Source organism: Megascapheus bottae, chromosome 6 (assembly GCF_031878675.1).
Source record: "Megascapheus bottae isolate mThoBot1 chromosome 6, mThoBot2.hap1, whole genome shotgun sequence".
Classification (NCBI taxonomy): Eukaryota; Metazoa; Chordata; class Mammalia; order Rodentia; family Geomyidae; genus Megascapheus; species Megascapheus bottae.
In genome coordinates, this window is record NC_143514.1 from 69,094,371 (window position 1) to 69,120,122 (window position 25,752).

A 25,752-nucleotide genomic window follows, 5' to 3' on the forward strand; every position below is an offset into this window, starting at 1 on the left:
CACAAAGTCAGCATCCTAACCCATGCACCTTCTGTCTCTAGATTACTTTTCCAGGTTACTGATTATTGGGAAGCAGACATTTCAGTCTCTTATCTTGTCATTTATCAGGGAGAGAAAAGAGGCCAGTCAAGCTCTTTAGTTTCATTTCCAAGAAGAGAGCTGCTAATCACAAGATTTCTCCTTTGCCACACAAAAGATCATTCTTGTCCTGCTAACTAGAACACGTAAAAGCTGATGTCAAGGGTTCTTTTTGTTGTTTTACTTGCCTAGCATGTGCTCTATCAGTGACCTGCATGAAATCCCACTTTTCTTTTTTTTTTTTTTTTGGTCTGTGTTGGGGCTTGAACTCTGGGCCTGGTCACTGTCCCTGAGCTTTTCAGCTTAAGGCTAGCACTCTATCAGTTCTGGTTTTCTGGTGGTTAATTGGAGATAAGAGTTCTCATAGACTTTTGTGCCTGGGCTGGCTTAGAACGGTGATCGTCAGATCTCAGCCTCATACTTCCCTTGACTTTGTCTTCTCCAGGCTGGTCCTGCACTACATGAGCCACACTTCCCCTTATAGCTTTTTGTTGGTTAATTGGAGAGCAGAGTTTCATGAACTTTCCTATCTGGGCTGTCTTTAAAGTGTGATCCTTGGATATCAGCCTCCTGCCACCAGCACCTGGCACAAATTTTTGTATTTTATATAAAATTCCACCTGTACTGTTGAGATCTGGGAGCTGCAATAGAATCTCCTGGGAAATCTGGGGGGGGGGGGGGAGAAACTCCCAGGACCTGGTAGTTTTCAGTACACAGATGTTTTTGGTTTATTAAACTTTTGTAAATCAATTAAAATGCACCCTGGGGATATAAATGTCAGCTTCCACCTCCGTCTCTCACACCAGGTGCACACATCGAGCATGTAGTTCATTCTACCTGGGACACCACCTGGTTGTCCTTCAACTCAATTCAGCTCTGACACTGCCTACCAGAAAGGCCCAGCCTGCCTTCTCGCTCCCCCCACCCTCCCACACACATTTAGATGCAGTCACACTCTTTAGGTAGTTTCCTGTGACAGAGTACTGGCTATAAAGCAGAATTCCGACAAAGCCTCGGACAGACTCCTTCGATTTGCTTAAGCAATTCACAGAATACAGGGGAAAATGCTAATTTAACATTTAGCACTTTATTTGTTGATGCCTATACAAGGGCTTGGATTCAGGGCCTGCGCACTGTCCCTTAGCTTTTGCACTCAACTATAGCTACAGTTGAACCACAACTCCACTTCTGACTTTTTTGGGTGATGACTTTGGAGAGTACCTCAGGAACTTTCCTGTCTTGGCTGGCTTCAGACCAAAATCCTCAGATCTCAGCCTTCTGAGTAGCTAGGATTCCATGCATAAGCTAGCTATTTTGCAGTTTATTCTAGAGGACATTAGAAAGGATGCAGAAAAGCTGGGCTCAGTGGCTCCCTGCTGTAATCCTAGCTACTCAGGAGACAGATCTGAGGACCAAGGTTCAAAGCCAACCCCTGCACAAAAGAACCTGGGACTCTTATCTCCAATTAACCTCTAGAAAATGGGAAGTGGGGCATGGCTCAAGGGCAGGGCGGTAGCTTTAAGCTGAAGAGCTCAGGGACAGCATCCAGGCCCAGGGTTAGGGTGGTAGCTTTGAGCTGAAGAACTCAAAGACAGTGCCCAAGCCAAGTTCAAGCCCCATTACCCACAAAAGAAAGAGAGAGGGGGGAGGGGAGGGAGAGAAAGAAAGAGCAAGTAGAAGAAGCCAAACAGAGGACAAGCAAGGTATGTAGGAAAGAGCTGGGAGTTTCTGCACCCTGCAGGCAGCACTTTCCAGGAACCTCCATGCATTTGGCTATTTGGAAGCTTCCTAGAACCTGTCCTTTTTGTTGTTGTTGTTGTATGTATGTATGTTTTCTTCAGTACCAGTTCAAGGGCTTGAACTTAGGTCTGGATGCTGACCTAGAGCTTTTTTTGCTCAAGGCTAGCACTCTACCACTTGAGCCACAGGTGTTTCCTGTTTTTTTTAGTAATTATTTGGAGGTAAGTGCCTCATGAACTTCTGTCAGGTTGGCTTTGACCTGTGATTCTCAAATCTCAGTCTCCAGAGTAGCTAGAATTACAGGCATAATCACTAAAGTCAGCTCCCTATGCATTTTATGGAGACTTTATTGCATAACAGGAACAAAAACAAAGTGGGTGGAGAAAGGTGATTGGATGAAAAAGGTATTACCCAGTGGTTACAGCTGGGGGGGGAGGAGCAAGGGCTGGCAAGGCTTTCTTTGGTCTTGGTCTTCCCAGGGGAGAAAGGACCCTTCTGGACTATGGTGGGTCAGAGAATTTCTTTAAGGCGAGCTCTTTAGAAGGAAGACAGATATTAGGATTTCTATGGCATGCATTGGGGAGGGTTGTAAGCTAGAGTCATCAGACTAAAACAGAGATTAAATCTCTTCTAGCACAGAAATCATGGAAGATTATTGGTGTAAGTCTGAACTCAGAGAAACTTTGCCAGGCAAGTACTCTTCCATTGAGTTAAATCTCCAACCTCTAAAAAGTTTTTTTTTTTTTTTTTTTTAAATCAAATGACTAGGTGTAACAGAATCTCACTTGTAAATCTGCATTTATTGAGCTCTTCAGCTCAAGGGTACCATACCGCCCTACCCTTGAGCTAAGTCCCCCATTTTCTGGAGGTTAGAGATAAGAGTCTCTGGTCCTTTTGTGCCTGGCTGGCTTTGAACCTTGATCCACAGATCTCAGCCTCCAGAGTAGCCAGGATTACAGGCGTGAGCCTCCGGACCCGGGCCAGCTTAAGTGACTACTTCTTGCTTCAATCTATTTTAATGAAAACGTAGTATTATTAAGGTGCTACAAGAGGGGTTTACCGTTTCATAAGTCAGGTAAAGTACAATTCTTTTCCGACAATGTCACCCCTCCCTCCACTCTCCCTCAGTTTCCCCTTCCCATCCCTGCCCACGAATTACATGGGTCATTTTCCACCCGTGTATACTGAATAGCATGGTTTTATATTCGTTCACCCTCCCACTGGCCAGGCGAGCCCTTTCCCACGGAGCCACAGTCCCCAGCCCTTGACTCTGGCTTCTTGGCAGGTGGCTCCTTCTCACGGAGGTAACTGTGGGTGCTGCGGTACCAGGCCGGGAGGTCACTGCGGGAAGCTCTCTCCACAGCAGGACACCTGTCACAAGCCAGCATGGGGGAGAGGGCGGGGAGGCCCCAAGACCCCCCCCCTCCTTCCCCGACCGCCGTGGAGAGCCCGTACTTCTAGGGTGGGGTACCGAGCTGGCGACCCAGCGCTCGCCAGCCGCCCCAGGCGGCAGCACGCGCGCGCGCGGCCGGCGCGGCCCCGGTGGCTGGTGGCGCTGGTCTGGGGGACCCGTGGGCTGCGGGAGGCGGGGGACGCCGCGTCCCCCCCCCCCCCCGGCCACTGGCCAGGAGAGGAGGAAGTGGCGGGACGTCGGGGCTGAGGATGGGTGGGTCGCGCCGGGGGTCGTCGGGCGGGACCCCCGGGGGTCCCCACCTACCCAAGGCGTTCGCGCCGGCTCCTGCCGGGGGGCAGACGCGATCTAGCCTTAAGCCTCCTTAATCTAGGGCGCGGAGTCACGTTTCGCCCTCGGGGCAGCCCAGGTGAGTGACTTCGCGCTCCGCCCCGGGACCCCCGAGGGTGGGCGCGGCAACGCCCCAACTTCTTCACTCCACGCCTGCCACCCAGGGCAAAAGGCGGGGCAGCCAGGCACCCGAAGACCCCGGGGCGCCGGGCCTTCGCCGCCCTTTGCGGACGGCCGCCCGCCCCCCTCCCCTCGGGCTTTTGCACACGACGCCCGGCCGGCTGCTTCGGGCCGGGGATAAAGCGGGCGCGTGCGGGGCGCAGCGCGGGCGCCGATTCACTCCCGGGAGCGCGGGGCGAGCGGAGCGGAGCAGAGCGGCAGCCCGAGGGGCGGCGGGGAGCCGGAACCCGAGCCCGAGCCCGCGCGCAGGCGGTGGGCGCCTGTCCCCGAGCCCCCGTCCCCGAGCCGCCCCGTGCGCCCAGCCTGGAGGCCATGGACAAGCAGCACCTGGTGAACAGCCCGCGCCGAGCCCAGTAAGGCAGAGGGGAGCCCGGGAAGGGCGGGGATTTAGGGATAGCAGACGCACCTCCTCTTAGGCCATCTTGGATGTGGTTGGGTGTTGGTGGCTGCCCAAAAGGAGACTCGCCGGAGAGGTTGAGTCATACAAGGCAAAGGGAATAGACCTTGGCTCTTTGCAAACCTCCCCTCGTGCTCAGCTCCTCACCCCTGCCGGGGAGTGGGGCAAAGCCGACCGGACTTCATCCCTGCAGTTTGACCCCCAGCCGCCCTGCCATGGACAGGCCCTGTGTCCCCCCACAAAGGAGCGCCCAGGAGGGCTTTGCTCCTCTGGAGCCCGAGCTCTGTCCTTTTTTCTCGCTTGGCTGGACCACCTGCCCTTGGCCTGTTCCCAAGGTCTCTCCGCTAGGCCTCCTTGGGAGGGGGCGCAGAGGGAACACCCTTCCTCGCACCCCGCCTCCAGCAGCCCAGGCTCACCTTTGCTCATTGCCCAGGGCCTGCTGAGCTTGGAGGAGCTCTTACTCTTTCCATGAAGCACATGAGCCCCAAGGCCCCACAGGGAGACCTAACTGGGACCACCTTCCTGCCCCCACCCCTCCTGCCCCCACCCCTCCTGCCTCCCCCCCTCCTGCCTCCCCCCCTCCTGCCTCCCCCCCTCCTGCCTCCCACCTCCCCCAGAGAGCCAGACTGGAGTCACCCGCTCCACCCTCCATCCTTGCCATCCACCTCCGTTTACTGTTTCTCCCTCCCCCAGGTCGTACTTAGGATCTCTGTGGCAGGAGGAAGCTATCTGGATCCCTCACCTGGACTTGCAGACTGTTGAGCTGGCCACCCAGAGCAATCCTAACAACCATTACTGCCATGCTCAGAAGGATCCTGGCAATCACTCCGACCCCAAGAAGGGGCGGGCCCGACTGCAGCTGTATGTGGCCTCTGCCATCTGCCTTGCGTTCATGATCGGGGAAGTCATTGGTGAGACTTGTGTTGCTAATGATGTGAAGCTGGGGTACGGACAGCCTGAATGTGCCCCAAGGGACAATAAAAGCAAAAGACCCGCTAATGGAACAGTCACTACACTAACCCTCTATATACATAGTTTCCTGTTACTCCACAGCAACCTTATGTGGCTGTTGTGGTTCTCCTTGTTTGTTTGTTTTTGTTCATTTATTGGCCCTGAGCTTAAACTCAGGGCCTCGCACTCTTGCTTATTTGTCTATTTCTTTGCTTTTGCTCAATGCTGGCACTTTACCAGTTGAGCCACAGCTCCACTTCTGGCTTTTTGCTGGTTAATTGGAGATAAGAATCTCTCAAGATTTATCTGCCCAGGCAGATTTCAAACTTCAATCTTTAGATCTCAGCCTCCTGAGTAGCTTGGAATTCAGGTGTGAACCATCTGCACCTGGCTTGAGAACTGTTTAAGTAACCTGCCACAGTCTACACCCAGCTGGAAGGAAAAGGGAGGCCTGAGTACCCAGAGGCATTTACTACCAAGCTCTACCATTGCTTTCCAATCCCTATTTTTACTTAACATTTTACATTCACTCTCTGGATTCTGTTGACCCATTTCACAGAAGGGAAGCTGAGGCTCTGGGGATATAAGTCATGTGCTTCTTTTGAACAGTTAATGGGTGGAGAAATCTGGAAGCCAGAGTGTCTTCTCCATGCTGCACACAGTCTGGGAAGCTGACTCTTGGGGAGAGCCAATAAAGACCCTCACTCACTCTCTGGACCCTGCCTTGCAGGTGGGTACCTGGCACATAGCCTGGCCATCATGACCGATGCAGCACACCTCCTCACAGACTTTGCCAGCATGCTCATCAGCCTTTTCTCTCTCTGGGTGTCCTCTCGTCCAGCCACGAAGACCATGAACTTCGGCTGGCAGCGAGCTGGTGAGTCTCCTCATCAGAGATAGGGCAGGGGGGAAGAGTCAGTGAGACAGAGAATCTGAACCTGAGTGAGGCCTGGTGGGTGTGGACCCTGTGCCTGTCCTCTGGGAACTCCCTGTCTGATGGAGTAACCCCAATTCTTGTCATCCAGAGACTTCTCTTCTGTAGAGAAGCAAAGTTGCTTAAGAAAGCAGTGTGACTCAGGAACTTCAAGACCAAATGACAGTGGCCTGAGCGCTGCCCATATGTCTGGATCAACCCTGGAGGGACCAGGGCTTTCAATTTGGTCACTTCACATCTGGATCATATTTTTCTTTAGTCCAGTGGGACATGGTCCAGCTTTTCCTTCTTAGAGCCTTCATTTGCCAGCTGCGCAAAAGACATATATTAATGTCTGTTTCTTTCCGTACAAAACAAGGCTAACCCAGGAGATGTCTTAGGTTCCATCTAGTTCTGACAATCTCTGATAGGAAAGTGGTGGCTTGGTAATGTCCAACCCCAGATACCAAGCCACACTGGAGCCCAGTGACACTCAAGTCTGGACTTTTGCAGGAGAGAAGGGAGGAGGGCTTATCAGCCATAACGTTCTGTACTTAAGATTGCTGTTGGGGTCTGGTTCTTCCCCAGAGATCCTGGGAGCCCTGCTGTCTGTGTTGTCCATCTGGGTCGTGACTGGGGTGCTGGTGTACCTGGCTGCAGAGCGGCTGATCTCCAAGAACTATGAGATTGAAGGAAGCACCATGCTGATTACATCGGGCTGTGCTGTGGTTGCAAATGTCATGTGAGTGCAGCTCCTTCCCCATCTCACTTACCAACGTTTATCTGCTCTCCTTGGAAGGAGGTCACATGGTCCCACCAGGTCTGAGGTCCAGCCCAGCCCTCCTATGACAGGATTTCTCTCAAGTTCTGAGCTGTTGGGATCTGTCTCAGGACTGGAGATCTGAGCCCAAATCCAGTCTGCCCACTCCTGGGTCCCTGGCAAGGATGATTGTGGTCCTCATGCCTGCACGGGGGAGGGATGAGCCTGGTTGTGGAGAGATGTCCTTTGGGAAGAATCCAGGTCCCTGTTCATATGGTGGCTGAAACTGGCAGAGGTGGACACAGCATGCATGTCTTGTTTAGGCTCGCTCTCTCTTGCTTTGGGGCCTCAGTGATCGAGCCCCTAGCTTTCTCTCCTCTTCCACAGAATGGGGATAACGCTTCATCAGCCTGGTCATGGGCACAGTCATGGCCATGGGCACAGTCCTGATGACAGCAGCCAGCAGCAGAACCCCAGTGTCCGAGCCGCCTTCATCCACGTGATTGGGGACTTTCTGCAGAGTGTGGGCGTCCTGGTGGCAGCCTATGTTATATACTTCAAGGTCAGATCTGGGGACAGGAGGAGGCCTGGGGAGTGTAAAATCCCAATCTATCTCTACCTTTCTAGATTCTTGCTCCCTCCCCGCTCTGTGCAAGAGTTTTGGGAGAGGGAAAGAAAATACTCACTGGTGGATATTACCGGCACTGGTGGCTCATACCCATCATCCTAGCTACTCCAGGAGGCTGAGATCTGAGGATTGTGATTCGAAGCCAGCCTGGGCAGGAAAGTCTACGAGACTGATTTCCTAACCACCCCACACCAGAAGTGGTAGAGAAAGCTTTGAGCAGAAAAAGCTCAGGGACAGTGCTTAGGCTCTGAGCTCTACCCTAAACTGGTCTGCCCTGCCTGCCCCAGAAGTGAACTAAAGAATAGAAAACCAGGAAACAGAACCTGGTAAAGCTCATGCCCACATTGCAGAGATTGCTGTCACTATGGTGCTGGGGACAAGGAAGCTGAGTTGTTGTTTAGTCTGTTTTCTTTTCTGCAGCCAGAGTATAAGTTCATAGACCCCATCTGCACCTTCCTCTTTTCTATCCTGGTCCTGGGAACCACCTTGACCATCCTGAGAGATGTAATCCTGGTGCTGATGGAAGGTAATTGGGATCTTGAGGCTTCCTTTCCTTTGGCTCTTAATCTCCATCTTCAAAGAAGGTGTGTGTGTGTGTATGTGTGTATGCGTGTATGCATGTGTGTATGTGTGTATGTGTATATGCACATGTGTGTACATGTACCTAGTAACCTTGGTAGGAACCAATATGTAGCGCCTAGCTTAGGCTGGCAAAACCTCCTGGGGCCCCAGAGAGATCTTGGCCTAGGGCTGGGCCCGCAGGTGTGCCAGTTCCTGGGAATGTCCCAAGCGGTGCCTACCCTTCCCTCTGGCCCCTGCCTAGTCACGTGGCTTCTGGCTTCCACAGCACATGGGGCTCTCTTGGTCCTGCTTCTCACAACATGGGAGGCTCAGGCTCCGAAGGGGACTGGTAATGTGAAGCCAGGCTGTTGAACCTCCTTGAGCTCAAGCCTTTTCTGCTAGGCTTAGGAGACCCTGAGTCTGCCTTGGGAGGAGAGATTGCTTGCAGGTAGTGGAGAACGGGCTGCTCTGAACTACCACTCTAGTGAGAGGATCTTAGGTCTTGGGCCAAGGTTGTGAGCCTTTCCCTGCACGGTCAGGGATAGTTTGGAATGGAATGAGTGCTAGCCTGGGGTTGGCAGGAGTGTCTGATGACAGGTCAGAGCTTTTTCTCCAGGAAGGTGACTGACCCATATGAAAGTGATGATAATAATGAAACTTCCTTGGGTAAGTTCAGTGGTTCAGTGGTTCTCAGGGTTTCATTCTTTCCCTTTTTTGTTTACCACTAAAAACACTGAGGCAGGCATGGTGGGGCACACCTATAATCCCAGCACTCAGGAAGCTTATCGAGCATCTAATGACAGGCCAGACACTGTCCTAGGTATTGAGGGTGCTGGGCAGGATAGACTGCCCGGGTCTTTAGAGTTTCCACTGTGGAAGAGGAGACATGCCTGGATCCTAACTATTGCAGAATACTGAGATCTGAGGACTGTAGTTCAAAAGCAGCCCAGGCTGGGAAGTCTGTGACACTCTTATCTCTAATGAGCCACCAGGAAACTGGAAGTGGAGCTGTGGCTCAAAGTACCCAAGTGAACCCAAGTTCAAGCCCCATGACACAGCCCCCATATACACACACAAAAGGAGAGGAAGTGACACAAAATCAGTTAGCAGGATTTTTTTTAACAATGTCAAGTGTCTAAGGAAAACATTGGGTAGGTGGGGGGAATGATGTAGCAGAGTTTTGGAGTTTCCTTGAGGAAGGGATAGAAGGAGCAGCTCCTGTACCTGCCATCCTCAGGGACCCCCAAGGGCGTGAACTTCACAGATGTTCGAGACCTGCTGCTGTCAGTGGATGGGGTAGAAGCTCTGCACAGCCTACACATCTGGGCACTGACCGTGGCCCAACCCGTGCTCTCTGTCCACATCGCCATTGGTGAGTGGTTGGGACATTCAGGCTGGGGTGAGGGAGACGGAGGCAGCTGGAGGGCAGGGGTCACCCCTGAATGTCTTGCCAAGTCCTTTCAATCAAATACTTTAAACTTCATCTGAGCATGGAGATCTTATTTATTCATGAACAAACTGAGGCCGAAGAGAGGGTAGTCTTGTAAGAAGGTTCCAGTCTTTAAGCCAGGCTTTTCTACTCTCTCTGATTTAGGCCAGTCACCAGGCCTAGAGGGTTTGTCCAGCTGGAGTGGAATCTAGATCTCGTCATGTCTGTTGTTCCCTATCCCATTTCCCTGTGGATAGGCATGGGGTGTGGGCAGAGGCTGAGAAAAGAATTTCCTTTGCTAGGCTGAGAGTGTGGCCTAGCGGTAGAGTGCTTGCCTAGCATGCACAAAATCCTGGGTTTGATTCCTCAGGACTACATAGACAGAAAAAGCCAGAAGTAGTGCTGTAGCTCAAGTGCTAGAGTACTAGCCTTGAGAAACCTCAAGGATAGTGCCCAGACACTGAGTTTAAGCCCCAGGACTGGCAAAAAGAAAATTCTCTTTACCTCCCCTGTGTATTGCCCCAGCTCAAAATGCAGATGCCCAGGCCGTGCTGAAGACAGCCAGCACCCGCCTCCAGAAGAAGTTCCACTTCCACACCCTCACCATTCAGATCGAAAACTACTCCGAGGACATGAAGGACTGCCAGGCCTGCCAAGGCCCCTCGGACTGACCACAGGGGCCCGCCACCAACTAGAGCATAGCCAGGCTCTGCAAGGACCAGCCAGGACCATCTCACCCCACTGTGCTGTGAACCAGGTTTATAATACTGTTCTCTACTCCAGGCCCAGTGTGGAACCTGCCTACTCGTGGGGTACTTCCTGGCTTTCTGGTGTTTCTGGAAACAAAGCCAGGGTGTTGAGCCAGTGTATGTTGGCTCCTCTGCATCCTGTGTCAGCTTCCTGAAAGGCTGTGGTCAGTCTGATCCTCAGCTAATGCTGTCCTAACAAAAGCACAGACACACAGTTGGCCCCACTGGCCACGGTTTCTCCCTATCCTGCATTGTCACTGGATTCTAACTGGCTTAATAAACCTTTAAGAAGTGCAGGTAATTTTACTACTTAGTGTAAGACATGAAGATCAGGAGCCTTTGTACTCACCCAGGGGGCACCTAAGCCTGTTTGTGCCTTAGCCCAAACATGACCCTTTCCTAAAAGAAGAGACTTCTCATTAGATAAGAACTCAAGGCAGAGCATGGCTTGAGAGGACCAAAGTTCCAGGCCAGCTTGAGAGATTGCCATCTCAACAGAAAAAGCCAGGTGTAGTGATGCACAACTGTTACCACAGCTAGGAAGGAAGTGTAGCGAGGCGGAACCCGGTCAGGGTGGTCCTCCATCATCAGCGAAAAGGACTGGAGACATAGGTAGTTTAAATTCCTGCCTAGGAAGCATGAAGTCCTAAGTCCAAATCCCCGTGCTACTACAAAAAAAAAAGGAAAAAAGCTTCTGTACTATAAATGAGCCTCCTCAGAGGAAAGTAACAGTCTATAAAGGTGGGAGAGAAGCCACTTTTTCTTGTCCTGATAGTGTTTGGTGGCCTGAAATCAGCCAGCTTTTTTTTTTTTTTTTTCTTCACCAGTCCTCGGGCTTGAACTTCAGGGCCTAAGCACTGTCCTTAGGCTTTTTTGCCAGTCCTGGGCTTGAGCTGAGGGCCCGAGCTCTACCACTTGAGTCTCAGCACCACTTCTGGCTTTTTTTTCTATGTATGTGGTACCAGGAATCGAACCCGGGTCTTCATGCATGCTAGGCAAGCACTCTACCACTAGGCCAAACTCCCGACCCCAGTCCTTGGGCTTTCTTAAGGCTAGCACTCTACCACTTGAGCCATAGCACCATTTCTATATATGTAGTACTAAGGAATCGAACCCAGGTCTTCGTGCATGCTAGGCAAGCACTCACCACTAGGCCAAACTCCTGGCCCCTCAGCCAGCTTTGTTAACCAGTTCAGAAAGTAGAATGAGGACATGGCACAGGAGAGACCCTGGCTTTCTGGATTTTGGATACATGGAAAGAGTTCTGACTTCAGGTCTGACCTTGTTGCTTTCCAGAAGACCCTGTCCTCAGACTCAGAGGTAGCCAGCCCAGTTTATCTGGAAGCCTTGGGTCTGGAGTCTATCTCTGCTAGTATAAACAAGTGTCCTTAGGCCACTTGGCCTTTCTGTGCCTCTTATTCCGTCTGGAGACCAAGAATGTAACACCTACCTCACAGGGTGGTTGTGAGGACAGCAGACAGAGCCAAAGTCTGCCAAGCACCTGGCGGTTGTTGGAGAGTGGTTCCTTTGATCGTCATCCTGGAAAGAAGGGACTCTGTCCTGAGGCTGCCTGGGAAGGGCCAGGTGGGCTTCTCAACCTCTGTGTCTTAGCTTGACTCTCTTCTGAGCTCTGATGGGAGGAGGAGGGGCTAGTGGATTGCTCCTTCCACTTTTAAATAAATAACATCCATTTTAAGTTTGTGTGTGTGTATGATGTAGTGTATGTAAGCCAGGCTGGCCTTGAACTCAGGATCTTCCTGGGAGTTGAGATTCATTTTTTTTCCCCACCAATCCTCCCCTTTTGAGGCACTTTCTTCCCATGTGTGAATGGCTTTGTGTCTTACAGCACTGTCACGGGGATTGGCTGTGGTCTAGGTCAGGGAGTCCTTTAAGGTGACAGTATTGTGGCACTGGTCTGGGATATAGGGGTGATACTGGCGCTTGTAGAACACTCTGCCCCAGTCTCAGAAGAAGCAAGTGTGTGGCACTTTCTACTCCCTGGCCCCAGGAAGCTAGATCCAAGGCTTTGCTAAGTGTCAAGTCCTTACAGCCTTTTGGAGAGACTCCCCAGTGCTATCTTTTTTTGTGTGTGTGGAGGTCATAGGGCTTGAACTCTGAGCCACCTGGCTCTGCTATCCTTCATTTTTATAGATGAGAAAGTATAACAAGAGGAAAAGTCACTTGCCTGAAGTTTCACAGCTACTGTGGAGTGTGGAGTTCCTGCCTCCTTCCTCCAGGCCACCCCAGTTAGGGCCAGGGCAAGGGACCTTTCCTGCACTACATGCTGTACAGTGTGAGCCTCTGAGTCCCGCGGGGGCCTTCCCCACCAGCACAGCCATGACAAGCTACTTTAGCCTCTTGGAAAGGTGCCTCTTTCCCCTGGCTCGGCCCTCCCTACCCCTGGAAGGCTGCCTGCGCTGCAGCTGTGTGCTTCCTCACCCACCCTCTGCCACTCTTGACCCTGAGCCAGATCACTTTCCCCCCTTCCCTTAAATCCCAGTCCTCCGTGTGCCTCAAGCATCAGACAGCCCTTCTCCCCAAAGATGCCCACCCTGCGCAGCCCGCCGTGCCAGGGCCCAGGGAGGCCACCTGAGTCCCACAGGCCCACAGGTCAGGCTGGAGGAAGGGGGTGGGAGGCTTTGGAGAGGTCTCTGGGGACATCATGTTCCAGCCAGCGATCTAGTCACGGGAGTTTCCACAAGCATCAAAGCAGGAAAATACCCGACTTCCCTCCCCCATCTGGAACGGCCCGGCCTCCCAGCGGCCTCCCAGCGGCGGCCCCAGCCCTCTCCGCCCTCTCCGCCCGCGCAGCTGCTCTAAGGATATTTATGGCCTGAGTGTGAGGGTCAAGGTCGCGCGCTTTATTTCGGAAGTGATAATTCCAGTCCCAGGTGGATGAACCCCAAAGAGCCAGCGTCCCTCCCCACCCCACCCTCCCCTACAGGACGCTGGGAACGGCCCTCCTCCCGCCCAGCCCCTCTGAAAATGGCCAGGCGTGCGGGGGGGGGGGGGGGGAAACGGCTGTTCTTTCGGATTCCCGGGTTTCAGACCACGCCGTGCTGCGCCCCCGGTCTCTGCGCCCCGGCCCGCTCTTGCCTGCGGGGCTATCTGGACCCCCGTCCCCCCACCCCAGCTTTGGAGGAGGGCGCGCGCGCCCTCTGGTGCTCAGCCTGGGTCACACAGGCCGGAGCGGCCAGCCCAGCCCGGGTCGCCCGCGCCTCCCGGACTCCTGACCACCCCCTCACCCACCCCCCAACACCTCCGCTTCTGGCTGGGCTGGGAGGACTGAGCCTAACCACCCAGGCGTCCGCACAGGGCCGCTGTCCCGGGAACTAGGGATCCGGGGGCCGGAGCCGGGCACAGAGGTCCCAGTTTTGTCTGAGCAAGTGCTGTCCCGACGCAGCCACACGGACAAGCAGCCGCAGGCTCGGTCTCTGTCTTTCTGCCCGTACTAGGATTCGAACTCGGGGCCTGGGCGCTGTCCCTTAGCTTTTTCACTTGGAACCATAGCTCTACTTCTAGCTTTTTGCTGGTTATTTGGAGATTTTTTTTTTTTAATCGGACTTTCCTGCCCTAACTAGCTTTGAACTGCGACCTTCAGCTCTCATCCTCCCGAGCCACGACGGGAGCTCACAGGCTTTCATCTGTCAGATCTGGGCGTGTCTGTGGTGCTCCCTCCGGACCCCAGAGGAGAGGCCACGACCTGGGCTCCTAGGTGGAGCGAGGAATGCGTGGCCGGCCAGTGTGAACAGCGAGGGGACTCGCCAGAGCCCAGGAGACTGAACCCGCCGGGGGTGGGAGCGAAGGTCAGGCGAAGACCTGAAAGGTAAGTGGGAGCAGCTCGGGGTGGGGTGAAGAACCGTGTTTGGGTTGAGGGGGCGTCTGCTCGGGTGCAGGCACCGCCGCGGGGAGCTCCCTGCAGCCTGCACTGCCGGCCCCGCCCCCGAGAAAGCTCGGCCCTGATTGGCTGGTCGGGAGCTGACGCCTGGCCCACGGGCTGTCCGGATTGGCTGTCCCGCAGCGCCTTCGGAGGCCTCTGGGGCTGGGCGGCCTCCCTAGGGCTTCTCCAGGCTGCGGTACTTCTTGCGCTGCACAGACACGGGGTCTTTGAACAGCACCGGGTCCAGACGCAGGCGAGAGGACACCAGGGGCATGTGGCCGAACTCTGCCACCGCCTGGTTGATGCAGTCCTGAGCTGGGAGCTGCGGCTCCCGCCCGGTTCCAGGACCCGCAGGAGCCTAGGAGGTGAGGAGTAATACATAAATGGGGTTCTCTGTTCTTCTGCCCCCCCCCCCCAAGTAAGGATTTGAGTTAGACATTGACAGGAAACCCTCCCTCGGTCCCTCTCCCAGCAGATGCTCACCCAGTGTCAACACCCCCTCCCCCACGGCCCTCACCAGCGGAGCGTCCTCCTGCTGCCTCCTGACATAGGGCACCTTGATAGGGGGCAGCTTGGTGACTGCTGCTGCTAGGAAGTTCATCAGTACATCCACACAGCTGGGTGCCTCATCTGCCAGGGTTCTCAGAGCCTTGGGCATGGAGTGGGTGAAGAGAGTGTGGTAAAATCTGGGTAAGTGGGGAGAGGAGGACAGGGAGAGGCTGTGGTCAGGTTCACACCCTTCTCCCTGCTAACGTCTCTCCCTTTGACCCCCATCCTCACCACACATTTGAAAGCCCTGTTCCCCAATGCCCTGGTGAGAGAGAGAGAGAGCCCTCCCATCTATGGTGTCTCATGTGCCCCCTGGCTTGTCCTCGGTCACTGGTGCCCTGTGGGTCTCTCTGTCTCTCTCTCTTGCTCTCCATCTCCCACTCCCTCCCTCAGTTCTTAGGACTCACAACCTGAGCACCAAGGTCTAAATTCAGATAGAGCTCAGACCTAAGGCAGGAATCTGCTGGCTTCAAAGCCATTCAAAGTCATGGGATGTGGCCACGCAATGCCCAGCTTTAGGAAATTCTGTGGATCCACGAGCTCATGTTGCCCAGAGTAAGCCTCACCTAACACTAGTGCTGTTCATTCTACTGCACATTCCCTGAGAGCGCCTCGATAATTCTACAAAAGGTCCAGATTACACAAAAGGAACATTTTTACAGAACCCATTGAAAGAGACCCTCCAGCCCCAACACAATATTCCCAATGTTCTATAAATGACTTCAGGAAGCTTCCAACGGGTCTGGAATGATCCCCAGCCTATCGAACCCACATTTATAAAGCACCAGGACCATTCTCTTATCAGCCCATCACCAACACCAACTCTAACACTAGCTACTTGTAGAATGTTTGTCCTGTGACTTTACTGGGTATCTACAACAGCAATGTGAAGTAAATACACCCCATTTTACAGATGAGGAAACGGCAATTCAACAGAAGTGAGGTGATTTGCCGAGGAATCACATAACTGGGAAATGGCAGCTCTGAGCCTTAAACCTGAATCTCAAAGCTCAACGTCTCTCACCCTCTGATCCCCATGTTAGGGCCAGCATTCGTACCTATGATAGAAGGCGGCTGTAGTGAGAACCATGGAGAATTCATTGGTCATCTTAGCAGTGTAGCCCCAGACACCCTGGGCCTCATTCCACAAGTGGTTCCATGTCAGAAAGCCCACCATCCGCTCTGGAAAGCTCTGCCACACTGTGAAGGCAAAGTCCACCTGGAGAGAGATTTAAGTGAACTATAATAAAGAACTTCCTAACTAATAAGGGACATTTTGGTATTCTCTAGTGGCAAGGCCAGTCTGGCTGAGGGACTGAAATAGGGCCAAAGGAGAAGGAACAGGAGCTACAACATGGAGTTGACCACAAGTGTTCCTGAGGGCCCTTTCTCACCCTTCTGTTGTGCCTCTCCAGAGGAGAGGGGAGACTGGTTAGCTATGGTGGATCTTAGGATCTCAGATTCCCCCAGCTCTGGGACTCTGAGGGGGAGAATCCATCCTCACCACACTGGTGTCCTCTTCAGCCCAGATCTCACCTCACTTGTAGAGAGACTGATGCAAGAGTCAAGGCTGAGGATGGCGCTGGTGCTGATGGAACTGTATGGGAAGAAGCGGTCACTGGCCTGTAGTAAGAGAGGGTGAAAATGACTCAGCCACAAGAACCCCTGACCCCATTTCCAATAAGTAGGAGCCCTTCAGGTAGGGCTGAGTACAGCAAGCCTGTCAGGAACTCCTTTTATCTCTCTCTCTCTCTGTGTGGATTTCAATTTCTTCTTTGGCTTTAGGGGACAGTTACATTTGTTGTTTTGTTTTGTTTTGCTAGCACTGGGGCTTGAACTCAGAGTCTGAGCACTGTCCCTTAGCTTTGTCTTCTCAAGGCTGGTGCTCTACCACGTGAGCCACAGCTCCACTTTTAGCTTTTTGTTGGTTAACTGGAGATGAGTCTGCCTGGGCTGACTTTGAACCCACAATCCTCAGATCTCAGCCTCCCAAGTAGCTAGGGTTACAGGTGTAAGCTACTGGCAGCCAGGGCTCATCCAGTTTTTAGATCTCTGGTTCCTTTCACATCAACCTGAAAAAGGGATGACATCCTCAGTTAATCAATAAAACAAGGAAGAGAGCCAGGGAAGGGGTAACACTGTCCAGAAAAAATAAGTACTCTTTACCCGATTTATGTACAGGTACATAAACTGTACATCAACTTCATAATAACAAAAATTAAAACAAAATTCTAGAGATGAAAGAAAGCACAGACAGTGTAGCCTCTCAGGTTCTCAGAAACCACCCCTTTCCAGCCCAATGTCCTGCCCTTTGTTCAGACTCCCCAGAATCCCAGGGTTCTCCTCCTCACTCTTGTGGGACATCTGTGCTCTCCTCTATCTCTCCATCACATGAGCCCCAGTGCTTTAGAAACACCAGCCACCAGGACCAGAGAACAGAAAGAATCATGGATATTAGACCTCAGCCACAACCCCTGATCCAGCCCCCCTCTCACTTTGCAATTCAGCTCAGCTCAAGCTCAGCTCAATTGAGTGGCATCTCCAGGTGTGTGATCTCCCCAGCCGCGTCCCCCCCTTCATGAGCCCTGCCCTTTCCACGCCCTGCCTCTTCCTCACCTTTCTCTGCCCCTCAATGACTGTCAAGGGCACGGCTAACTCTGGCCACCTGGGTGGGAGTGGCCTCTCACTGCTCCAGAGAACCACAATCTAGGAAGAAGGAGAGCACTGATGAGATCTGCGGTCTGGGCCAGAGGGGAGTCCCAGCAGTGGTCTTTCTCAGAGTGGAAAGAGCACGGACCAGAAGCCTGCCCTCTCCTACATTTGTGCATAGTTGGATCCAAGGTCCTTCTCTTAATGCCCCTGCCCCTGGTCTTCTGGAAAGCAAGCATTTGGGTGCAGTTTTGGTGGTCTCTACCCTTGGCGGTGACCCCATGCTCAGCTGTATCTTCTCTAAGGTTTACTTTCTCCACTGGCTTTGTCCCTCTGGAGCTGTTCCTTCTGAGCTCTGGCTGAGCTTCCTTCCTCTGAGCATCTACCTGACTTCCCTAGAAGCCAGATTTAACAGGCTGTGTGTCAGGAAATGCTAGGTGAACCCACATCCTGGGCAGAATCCTCTCCCACTTCTTTGTATCCTCAGCATTGATCCAAGGACTTGGCTCAGAAAAATCACTGATGAATGAAGGAAGGAAGGAGCGAGTGAATGTTTACTTCTTCTCCCTAAATCTCACCCACAAAACATATGGTCATCTCTGGGGTCTTAGTGCCTACAAGGGGTCTGACCTGTTTCTTGCCCCCACCCTGGATCCCAGTACTCCATCTGTCAAGGGGGCAAACCTGGACACAGTACTGTGAGCCTGCCACTGCCTGGATGAGCTTCAGGGGTGCTTGGCCAAGAGTTCTCACCCAGATCAGGGCACTGAATCTGTCCTCAGCGTGAGCGCCTGGAAAGAAAGAAAACATAGACTTTCTGGAGGGAAGAATACAGAGTCAGAGAGTCAACTACCTGGAAGGCCCCCAAGATCCAGTTATATATGCTCAGGCAAGGTCCTGACAGGGATAGACCTGAGGAGAGTTGAGGGGTCCTTTCCCCAGGACATACCCTGTGGCAGGTGGTAGAAGGGGAGGTCCTGGGGATTCATGAGAAAGGTGGGCGGGGCCAGGAGTGCCCCTGGGGGGCTGTTCCACTGCAGGGAGGGGTGAGCAGCTGTACCAAAGATCCGGTCTTGAATAATCTGAAAGGACAGGGGGTGGCTAGTGTGGCCTTGTAGGTGGGGCCTGTGGAAGTACAGGCCTGACAGACCCCACCACCCTCTTCAGGCTCTGCCATGCAAAGACCCCTGGGGCGGCAGAGAGGCTGAGAAGTCCAGAGAAGGGGGCCATCCTTGGCAGTGGTCTACACGATCGACTTCACACCTCCCTTCCTTTTCCCCTTCCAGGCAGACATTGCTAAGTGGTCATGCCATGCAGGACACAGAATTGGAAGAATGTGAGGTTTTTTTCTCTACCCATCAGGGCCATCCGCTGGAGTTGGCACACGCCTTGAATCAAATTTGCCACAGTATTCTACCGAGAGGGGAAACCGGGCCAAGACTGGAGAGCAATATGCCCCTGCTCTCACAGCCAAATCGGAGTCACCATCAAAGAAGAAACCCCAACACTGGAAAGAGGAGGCATCCAGGAGGAGAAGGAAAGAAATGGGGTGGGTGGGAAGAAACAGGTGTCCAGTGTTAAGCCCCCAACAGGTAACCCCCTCACCTCCAGAGTCGTATAAATGACCTTCTCTACTGAGGAGAAGTAGGCATCCCACAGAAACTGTGTCTGCTGCCTCAAGGCGAGAACCCGCTCAGGGGACATTTCCTGCAGTGCGGCTAGGACCTGAGGCACAGAGGGGAAGCAGGACTTTGTCAGGCCCCAGAAGGGGGAAACTGAGGAACTGGAACCAGTCGTTTGTCCTCCTCCTACAGATTTCAAGTGAGTTAGGAGTGGCCACTGGTAACCCGGGGTAACCTGGAAACTGAGTTCAGGGTCACCAGCTGCGTTTAAAGGCCGCTTTGTAACGGGGTGCTGTGGTTAAGCTGCTGTACGAGGCTGTTTCTGCATCTTTGAGATGGGCATAATGGTATTTCCCAAGGGTGTTGGAAGGCATTCAATTAGATGGCACTCACTAGGTCTTTAGCCCAAGCAGAGGCTCAGTGACTATATAGTGGCTTTTATTAACTCCATACTCAGTTCCCAGGGGATACTGGCAGAGTCACATATGTTTTACAGAGCCAGGGAAAAATAGTTTTCATCAGATGGCAGAGTCCACTGTGCATTTTGCTTTTGCATCCTGAGTCCCACAGAGGCACTGTGATATGGGGTTGTTTTTTAGCCTTCCCTTAAATTGAGTGTTTATAAAACACTCATGAGCCACTGGAGATAGGCCCTGTGGAGATCGTAGGGTTTAATATTCCAGATGGGGAAACTGAGGTGGAAAGCCAATCAAGACTTGCTCTTTGTACCCTCAGGAGTCTCTGTCTCCATCTAATTTCATGGGAATCCTAGAGAGAAGCTTGGAGCTTGGAGGAGACTTGTTAATGTCCACAAATGGGGAATAGAAATGAGGACTAACCAGCCTGGAGCCCAGGATTCTTTGGGTCCTTTCCACCCCATGGGCAGGGCCCTGCTACCTGAAGTGGGAGTCTTTCATCAGCTACGATGACCGCCTTGGTCCAGTCGATGACCTCCGAGAAGGGGAGCTTCCAGCGAGGGCTGAGGAGCACAGGGATGCAGCCAGCCTGGGGGACAGGGCAGTCACCAGGGGACCTGTACCCACCCAGCACACACTCAGCTCCCTTCTGAGCTAGGGTTCAAGGCAGCTGCTGCTATTGCTGCTGCTGTTAGAGGCAAAGAGGCAGAGGAAGAAACAGGCGTCGTTGGCAGGGTGTTGTTTTTCAGGAGGAGATATGAACATGCTCACAGGCAGCTGAGCCCCAGAATAAAGAAGGAGACATATTCCAGCTTGTCCCAGGGGCCAATGCACCTGACAGTTCCAGGGGAGACAGAGGAATGGGGAGCCCGATCTGGGTCATACCTGCAGCGCTTGGAGGAAGTATGAGGCTTCAGGACGGTGGCCAGGGATGAGGCAGAAAGTGGCATTGGGCAGCATTTCTTGGGGGTGATTCCTAAAGAGGCACAAAAGGGGTCCCCATATGTCTGAGTCTGGGGTAGTGGCCCCTCCCTGAGCCTGGCTCCCTCAGTGGCCTCCAGCACTCTTGCATGGAGTGTTCTCTGAGCCCAACAAACTGTAGCTGCCACATGCTGACCCACTGGAGACAGGAGCCCTGGGTTCTAGCTCCCTTGGTAGCCTTAGATGCCTCCTTTCCCTTCACTGGGCCTCAGTTTCCTCATCTGCAAACTGTTCCAGGTTTCTCCCACTTCCACTCCTCAGACTCTACGGCACCTTTTCACCTGAGTGGCTTCTATATCTAGCCCTCCCTTTCCCCACCCCAGGACTCGGGGCCTGTGAAAGGCCTCTCTGTCATGAGCTGGGCTGAGCCTCTGGCCTTGAACCACACAGGAACTTCTTGCCAGAGGCCCCCTCAGCCTGAGGACAGGCCTCCTCTGTTCCTTCCCCCTCCCCCTCCCCCACCCCCAGCTCCATAGCGTGCCTGTGAGGGAAGAGCCTGACTGCCCACCCAGGGAATGGTGCCAGTGACCTCACAGGGGACCTTGGGCTCACCAGCTTCTGGAAGCAGACCTGGGACAACCTTCGACAAACACCCACTGAACAAAGGAGGAGATTGAGTCCTGGGGATGGGGAGAGTTGGGGCAGAGCTGGGATTGAGATGTGCCAACTCCAGACTTCAGTTATTGGAAATAGGTGTAGGGGTTCCTTAGGGGTCTCCAGGGGACCCCAGCTTTCTTTCTTCTCAGGTGCTCAAGTTATTCACCAGGCTCCCATGGAGGAAGCTTTGAGATTAACCCCAGGACTCCCTCTGTCACCTCAGCACCCTGTCTGCTACCTCAGGATCCTTGCCCCTCAACACAGCACCTGCTGTGAGTCCAATGGACAGGTGTGTGTGTGTGTGTGTGTGTGTGTGTGTGTGTGTGTGTGTGTGCGCGCGTGCGTGTGTGTGTGCGCGTGCGTGTGTGTGCGTGTGTGTGTGTGTGTGTGTGTGTGCGCGTGTGCATGCGCACATGCTTGTGCACATTCATGTGTAATCTACATACTTTCTGCTTGTGCACACTGCTTCTCAAAGGAGACACACATGAAACAGAATGGTGCTTTGGCCCCAGGAAAGAAAATTAGGTGGCCAGGAGTAGGGGGTGGGAGGGACAGTTTTTTTTTTTTTCTGTGTACTCGTTCTCATACCTTTCTCTGTACTCTTTCTGTACCCTGTGAATGAATTACCTATTCATAAAAATAAATAAAAACAATTCCAATGGGTGGGCCCTTATTCCAAAGCAACAGAAGGCTATTCAGCCAAGGTGGAAAAACAGAAGCTTTGGAGCCAGATGTCCAGGCTTTAATCCCAACTCTACCACTTTCAAGTGCCTGATCGGAAGGGAGGAGGAGTTGGGGAACCTTGTCACCAAAGGCTTTCAGCACCCTCAGGCCGCCTCTCTGAAATGGGCCTTCCTGCCTCCTTTCAAGAGTGCAGGGCAGGTGAATTGCCTGCACAGTGCCTGGCCCTGGCAAACTTTCCCTGATGCCAGTAGCCCCACTCCACCCCCTCTCGTGCTAGGTAAGTCAATGTGGGACAGTGGCAGGGGCTGTGAATTGTGCCTTTTTTTGGCCAGGGTTTGTTTATTCATGCCGCTTTCTGGGGATTGGCCCTGTGGCTGTCAGCTTCCCTTTTTCACTTTGACCCTGTGCATTCATTCTTCTGACCCAGGGCTGCTATCCTGAGCAACTGAAGCTCAAGTTATGCTGAGAAATAACTGGTCTGGTTACCTGCAGGTAGTCAGAGACCAAAAATGAAAACTCCCAAACTCCACTGCAAATTCTGGCCCATTTTAGACAGATCAGTAAACATTCAATGAGTTTGTAAGCTCCCCAACTTCCTTATTTCTCAGACTGAAACTGTTTTCTGATTCCCCAATGACCAACTCCACCTAGCGGTCACCAAAGTCAGCCCTAACTTCCCTCTAGCAAGAAAACAGCTGAGGGCTCAAATCAGAAATGCCAGGTATGGTGGCACACACCAGCAATTCCAGCACTCAGGAGGTAGAAGGAGCAGAATCCCAACGAGCTACACAGTGAGACCCTGTCTCAAAAACAAATGAACAACAACAAAAATCTATCCAGGTAGCCAGGCTCGGTGGCTCATGCCTGTAATCCTAGCTACTCAGGAGGCTGAGATCTGAGGATCAAGCTTCAAAGCCAGGTGGGCACAAAAGGACCTGAGACTCTTATCTCCAATTAACCTCTAGAAAATGGAAAGTGGGGCTTGGCTCAAGGGTATGGTGGTAGCCTTGAGCTGAAGAGCTCTGGGACAGTGCCCAGGCTGAGTTTAAGAGCCACAAAAAAAAAAAAAAATCCAGTCAGGGGTTCATATCTGTAATCCTAGCTGAGGTCTGGAGGATCTCAGTTTGATGCTAGCCTGGGCAGAAAAATTGAGAGACTCCATCTTCAATTAACCAGCAAAAAGCAAGATTGAAGGCATGGCTCAAGTGGTAGAGTACCAATCTCTCAAGCAAACCAAGCAAGGGCTCAAACCCCAGTAGAAAGAAAGAATGAAAAGGGAGAGAAGGCAAGAGTGACTAGAGAATCTTGTCACCAGAGTTAATCTTCTGGTGTCTGAGTCCTTCAGTGGTGGCTCAGGACCTTAGGGGCAGGTCCTGGCAGAAGGGAATAACCCCAGCCCCATTCTGGGCTTCAGGAGATAGAGGGGCGCCTTTCCCCAGAAGCCTCCTGAGAGAGAAGCCCCAGGATCCCCATGCAGAGCCAAAATTGGAGCTTGGCCACGTGAGGAATTCCCAGGAGGAAGTGGTGCTCAGAATAGCCATGTTGTTCTAATGAAGCAGAGGCTATGACTGGGTGAGGAAGCAGGGAAAGCCTTGGGGGGTTTCTTCCAGAGGTCTGTGGGAGGGTGAAGAGAGGGGCCGCTACTAGCCTCTCTCTGGGAGGTATGTGGCTGCAGAGTTGGTTTTTTTTTGGGGGGGGGGGGGGTAAGCTGTTTTATCACAAGTGTACCTTCCCGCTAGCCCAGAGGGTACAAAAATTTCAACTTGGTAAGCCACCTTCCCTAACCCCATCCCCTTAATCTACATTCAGTTCCTCTCACTGGCAGGACGTTCTTCTTTAGGTCTGACAACACAAGATGTACTGCTATCACTGAAGTCTGATTCCTTGGGGGCTTAATGTGCTAAGTTAGACACAGCAGCAGCTTTGAGCTAGGAGGAGTTCTGAACTTCCATGGATGCTCTGGAGCTTTTGACATGATTTGCCACTCAAAACTATGGGCTAGGAGTTTGACCTAGTGGTCGAGTGCTTGCCTAGCATGCACAAAGACCTGGGTTTGATTCCTCCATACTATATACATAGAAAAAAGCTAGAAGTGGTGCTGTGACTTAAGTGGTAGAGCTCTAGCCTTGAGAAAGCCCAAGAATAGTGCTCAGGCCCTGAGTTGAAGCCTTGAAGCTTGGGAGTTTTAACTACAGATTACAATACTGGCTGTATCTGCCCTGGCTGAGTGGCCACAGATGAGTTCCTTAATCTCTTCTAGCTTTAGTTTGGTATACAAACATCTAAATGATAGCAATTGACAGGATTTTAAAATTTATATCATCATTATTTATCAAAGTGTTTACAGTCTGGGAGGGGTGGCACATGCCAGCTACTCCACAAAGGTGCTGAGAGAAGGGTTGTGGCCTAAGGCCAGGAGCTGGCAAAAAGTCCCAGACCTTATCTTTAAAACCAACTAAAAGGCAAAAGGAACTAGGGTGGGGCTCAGGTGGTGGTGCTTGCAAGCCAGAGGCCCTGAGTTCGATCCTCAGTATCACACACAAAAGTACTTAACACCATATAAGTCTACTTTACATAAAAATAATAGGAAGGACTGCAATAATCAAAAGGGAATAAGTAAGGGTGTGAGTCATGTGTTGCTTTTAGACTTCTCTGAAGGAGAATTCAAAACCTGTCTTAGATACTCCTTGAGGTGAGTTACCATCCTAGTAAAAGTGCTTTCTGCTGTCTAAGGTGACGCTCTCCTGCTGCAGGTGAGACCTAATTAGTTACTTCTCCATCTTAGTCCTGCCATTCATCTCTGTCCTTGTCCCCCCACCATGTATCCCCCAAAGGGAAGATTCACTTACTGATCAGGCCCAGGGTCCCACTCACAGTGCCCGTCCCAGGGGCAGTCAGAGGTGTTGATACCAGCCATGCGCCATCTGCCTTTCTCTTCTGCCAGGGCCAGCAGGGCTTCCCCGGGGTGGGGGCTGTATTGCCGCAGCTGGCCAGGATTCCCCCCTCGAAATGGGTGGGCTTCAGGGAGAAGAGGGAGTGCCACGTCAAAGCCTGGCCGGAAGGTGTCCACCAGAGGGCTGGTTTCTGCCACCATTGCCTGATCCAGCCAAGAGGCCCAGGGGCAGGGGGCTGGGTGCAGACTGAGAACTAGATGGTTCCTGCCCCTGTTCCAGTGCAGAGGCGGTGGCCTGCTTGGTGGGGCCGGGGCATCCTTGCCAGGGAGGAGGAGGAGGAGAAGGAGGAGGCAGGCCTCTGTAGGATTGTGTGTGTAGAAGCGGGAACCTTCCAGGGAGGCCAGGATCCTGCCATGCACCTTGGAGATGGGGCCAGCTGCCGGGTACACAAAAACCTTAAGGCCATCGCGTCTGCACTTGGAGATGTCAAAGCAGGTCCCCCAGTTGCAACTGCCACCGTGGGGGGCTGAAGGAGGCTGAGAGGCATCTTCAGGGAGCTCTTCAGGCTGGGAGAAACTCTTCAGGAGTGTTGCATCCAGCCAGTGGGGCCAGCCTTGAGGGAGCCTTGGCTGAGGTTTGGGGGGCGCTGCCAGGCGGAGAAGGGGGGCACTTCCCAGGAGGACAAGCAGGAACCAGGAGGCTGACAATGCCAGCCAAAGTGCCTTCCTTCTTGATTGCATATGGTCATTCACAGCCAGGGCACCAGGCAAGCTGGGCACCTGGGCACCAGGCAGAAGGCACAGGGTGTAGAGCTGGGATCAGCCTTCTAGTCCAGCATACTCATTGTACAGATGGAAAGACAGAGCCCCGCTAAGGGCAGGATCCTTCAGGTCAAATAGGGAATTTCAGGGCCCCCATGGGAGGATATTGAGGACCAAGCATTCTCAGCTTGGATTCCTATGATCAGGACTCTTCTTCCTCACTCCCCAGCCTCTGCCCTCCCAGTGGGGCCCCTGCACAAGGCACTGCTGGGGCAGATGCAACCCTTCTCCAGACTTCAAAGCTGTGTCCCTCTCCCTTCCTAGCTACACAGCCCAACTTTGCCCTCCATGGAGAGGAAAGCTGTCTGCCAGGCCACCGAGGACTGGTCAGTGCTCCCACAGAGGGCAGCTGGGCTGGTGTCTCTAACTCTTCCCCCTGTAAATCTGTAGACTCTTCCCTCTACGCAGCCCTGGCTGCCCCTGCAGCCGCTGGACCGGAGCTCCTAGGACTGGAGCTAAAATTAGATGACCCTGCACTGATGTGAACCATCAGTCAGTGGAAGCCAGGACCTGGGTCCAGCCAGGGTCCCCT

At 52.9% G+C, this 25,752-nt stretch overlaps 2 protein-coding genes across 3 annotated transcripts; one reads left to right on the forward strand and one right to left on the reverse strand.

Annotated features, from left to right (window-relative positions):
* Positions 1-4,023: 4,023 nt before the first annotated feature.
* On the forward strand, positions 4,024-10,691 carry Slc30a2 (solute carrier family 30 member 2). Its single transcript, XM_090335512.1, has 8 exons — positions 4,024-4,092; positions 4,830-5,047; positions 5,818-5,964; positions 6,589-6,742; positions 7,148-7,322; positions 7,809-7,914; positions 9,187-9,321; positions 9,904-10,691. The coding sequence occupies exons 1-8, from the start codon at positions 4,052-4,054 to the stop codon at positions 10,047-10,049; spliced, it is 1,122 nt and encodes a 373-aa protein (XP_090191638.1). The 5' UTR covers positions 4,024-4,051; the 3' UTR covers positions 10,050-10,691.
* A 3,367-nt stretch (positions 10,692-14,058) lies between these two features.
* Extl1 (exostosin like glycosyltransferase 1) lies at positions 14,059-25,518 on the reverse strand. 2 transcript variants are annotated; one of them, XM_090335514.1, is made up of 11 exons: positions 24,355-25,518; positions 20,129-20,219; positions 19,725-19,832; positions 18,811-18,930; positions 18,155-18,287; positions 17,890-17,996; positions 17,173-17,262; positions 16,093-16,179; positions 15,615-15,775; positions 14,525-14,693; positions 14,059-14,365 (listed from the first exon to the last, which is right to left on the reverse strand). In XM_090335514.1, the coding sequence occupies exons 1-11, from the start codon at positions 25,137-25,139 to the stop codon at positions 14,183-14,185; spliced, it is 2,034 nt and encodes a 677-aa protein (XP_090191640.1). In that variant the 5' UTR covers positions 25,140-25,518; the 3' UTR covers positions 14,059-14,182. The 2 variants fall into 2 exon arrangements, with proteins under 2 accessions (XP_090191640.1, XP_090191641.1); XM_090335515.1 differs by having other exon boundaries at positions 18,811-18,954.
* Positions 25,519-25,752: the final 234 nt, after the last annotated feature.

What these genes read in the sequence shown, in the direction of transcription:
- Slc30a2 (XM_090335512.1), top strand. Translation starts at nt 4,052, where the DNA reads ATGGACAAGCAGCACCTGGTGAACAGCCCGCGCCGAGCCCA. An exon ending in AACAGCCCGCGCCGAGCCCA is followed by an intron (nt 4,093 to 4,829) that starts GTAAGGCAGAGG and finishes TCCCTCCCCCAG; the next exon opens with GTCGTACTTAGGATCTCTGT. An exon ending in GCTGTGGTTGCAAATGTCAT is followed by an intron (nt 6,743 to 7,147) that starts GTGAGTGCAGCT and finishes CCTCTTCCACAG; the next exon opens with AATGGGGATAACGCTTCATC.
- Extl1 (XM_090335515.1), bottom strand. Translation starts at nt 25,139, where the DNA reads ATGCAATCAAGAAGGAAGGCACTTTGGCTGGCATTGTCAGCCTCCTGG. An exon ending in CTTCTACCACCTGCCACAGG is followed by an intron (nt 17,997 to 18,154) that starts GTATGTCCTGGG and finishes CTTTCTTTCCAG; the next exon opens with GCGCTCACGCTGAGGACAGA. An exon ending in TCATTGAGGGGCAGAGAAAG is followed by an intron (nt 16,180 to 17,172) that starts GTGAGGAAGAGG and finishes CTCTTACTACAG; the next exon opens with GCCAGTGACCGCTTCTTCCC.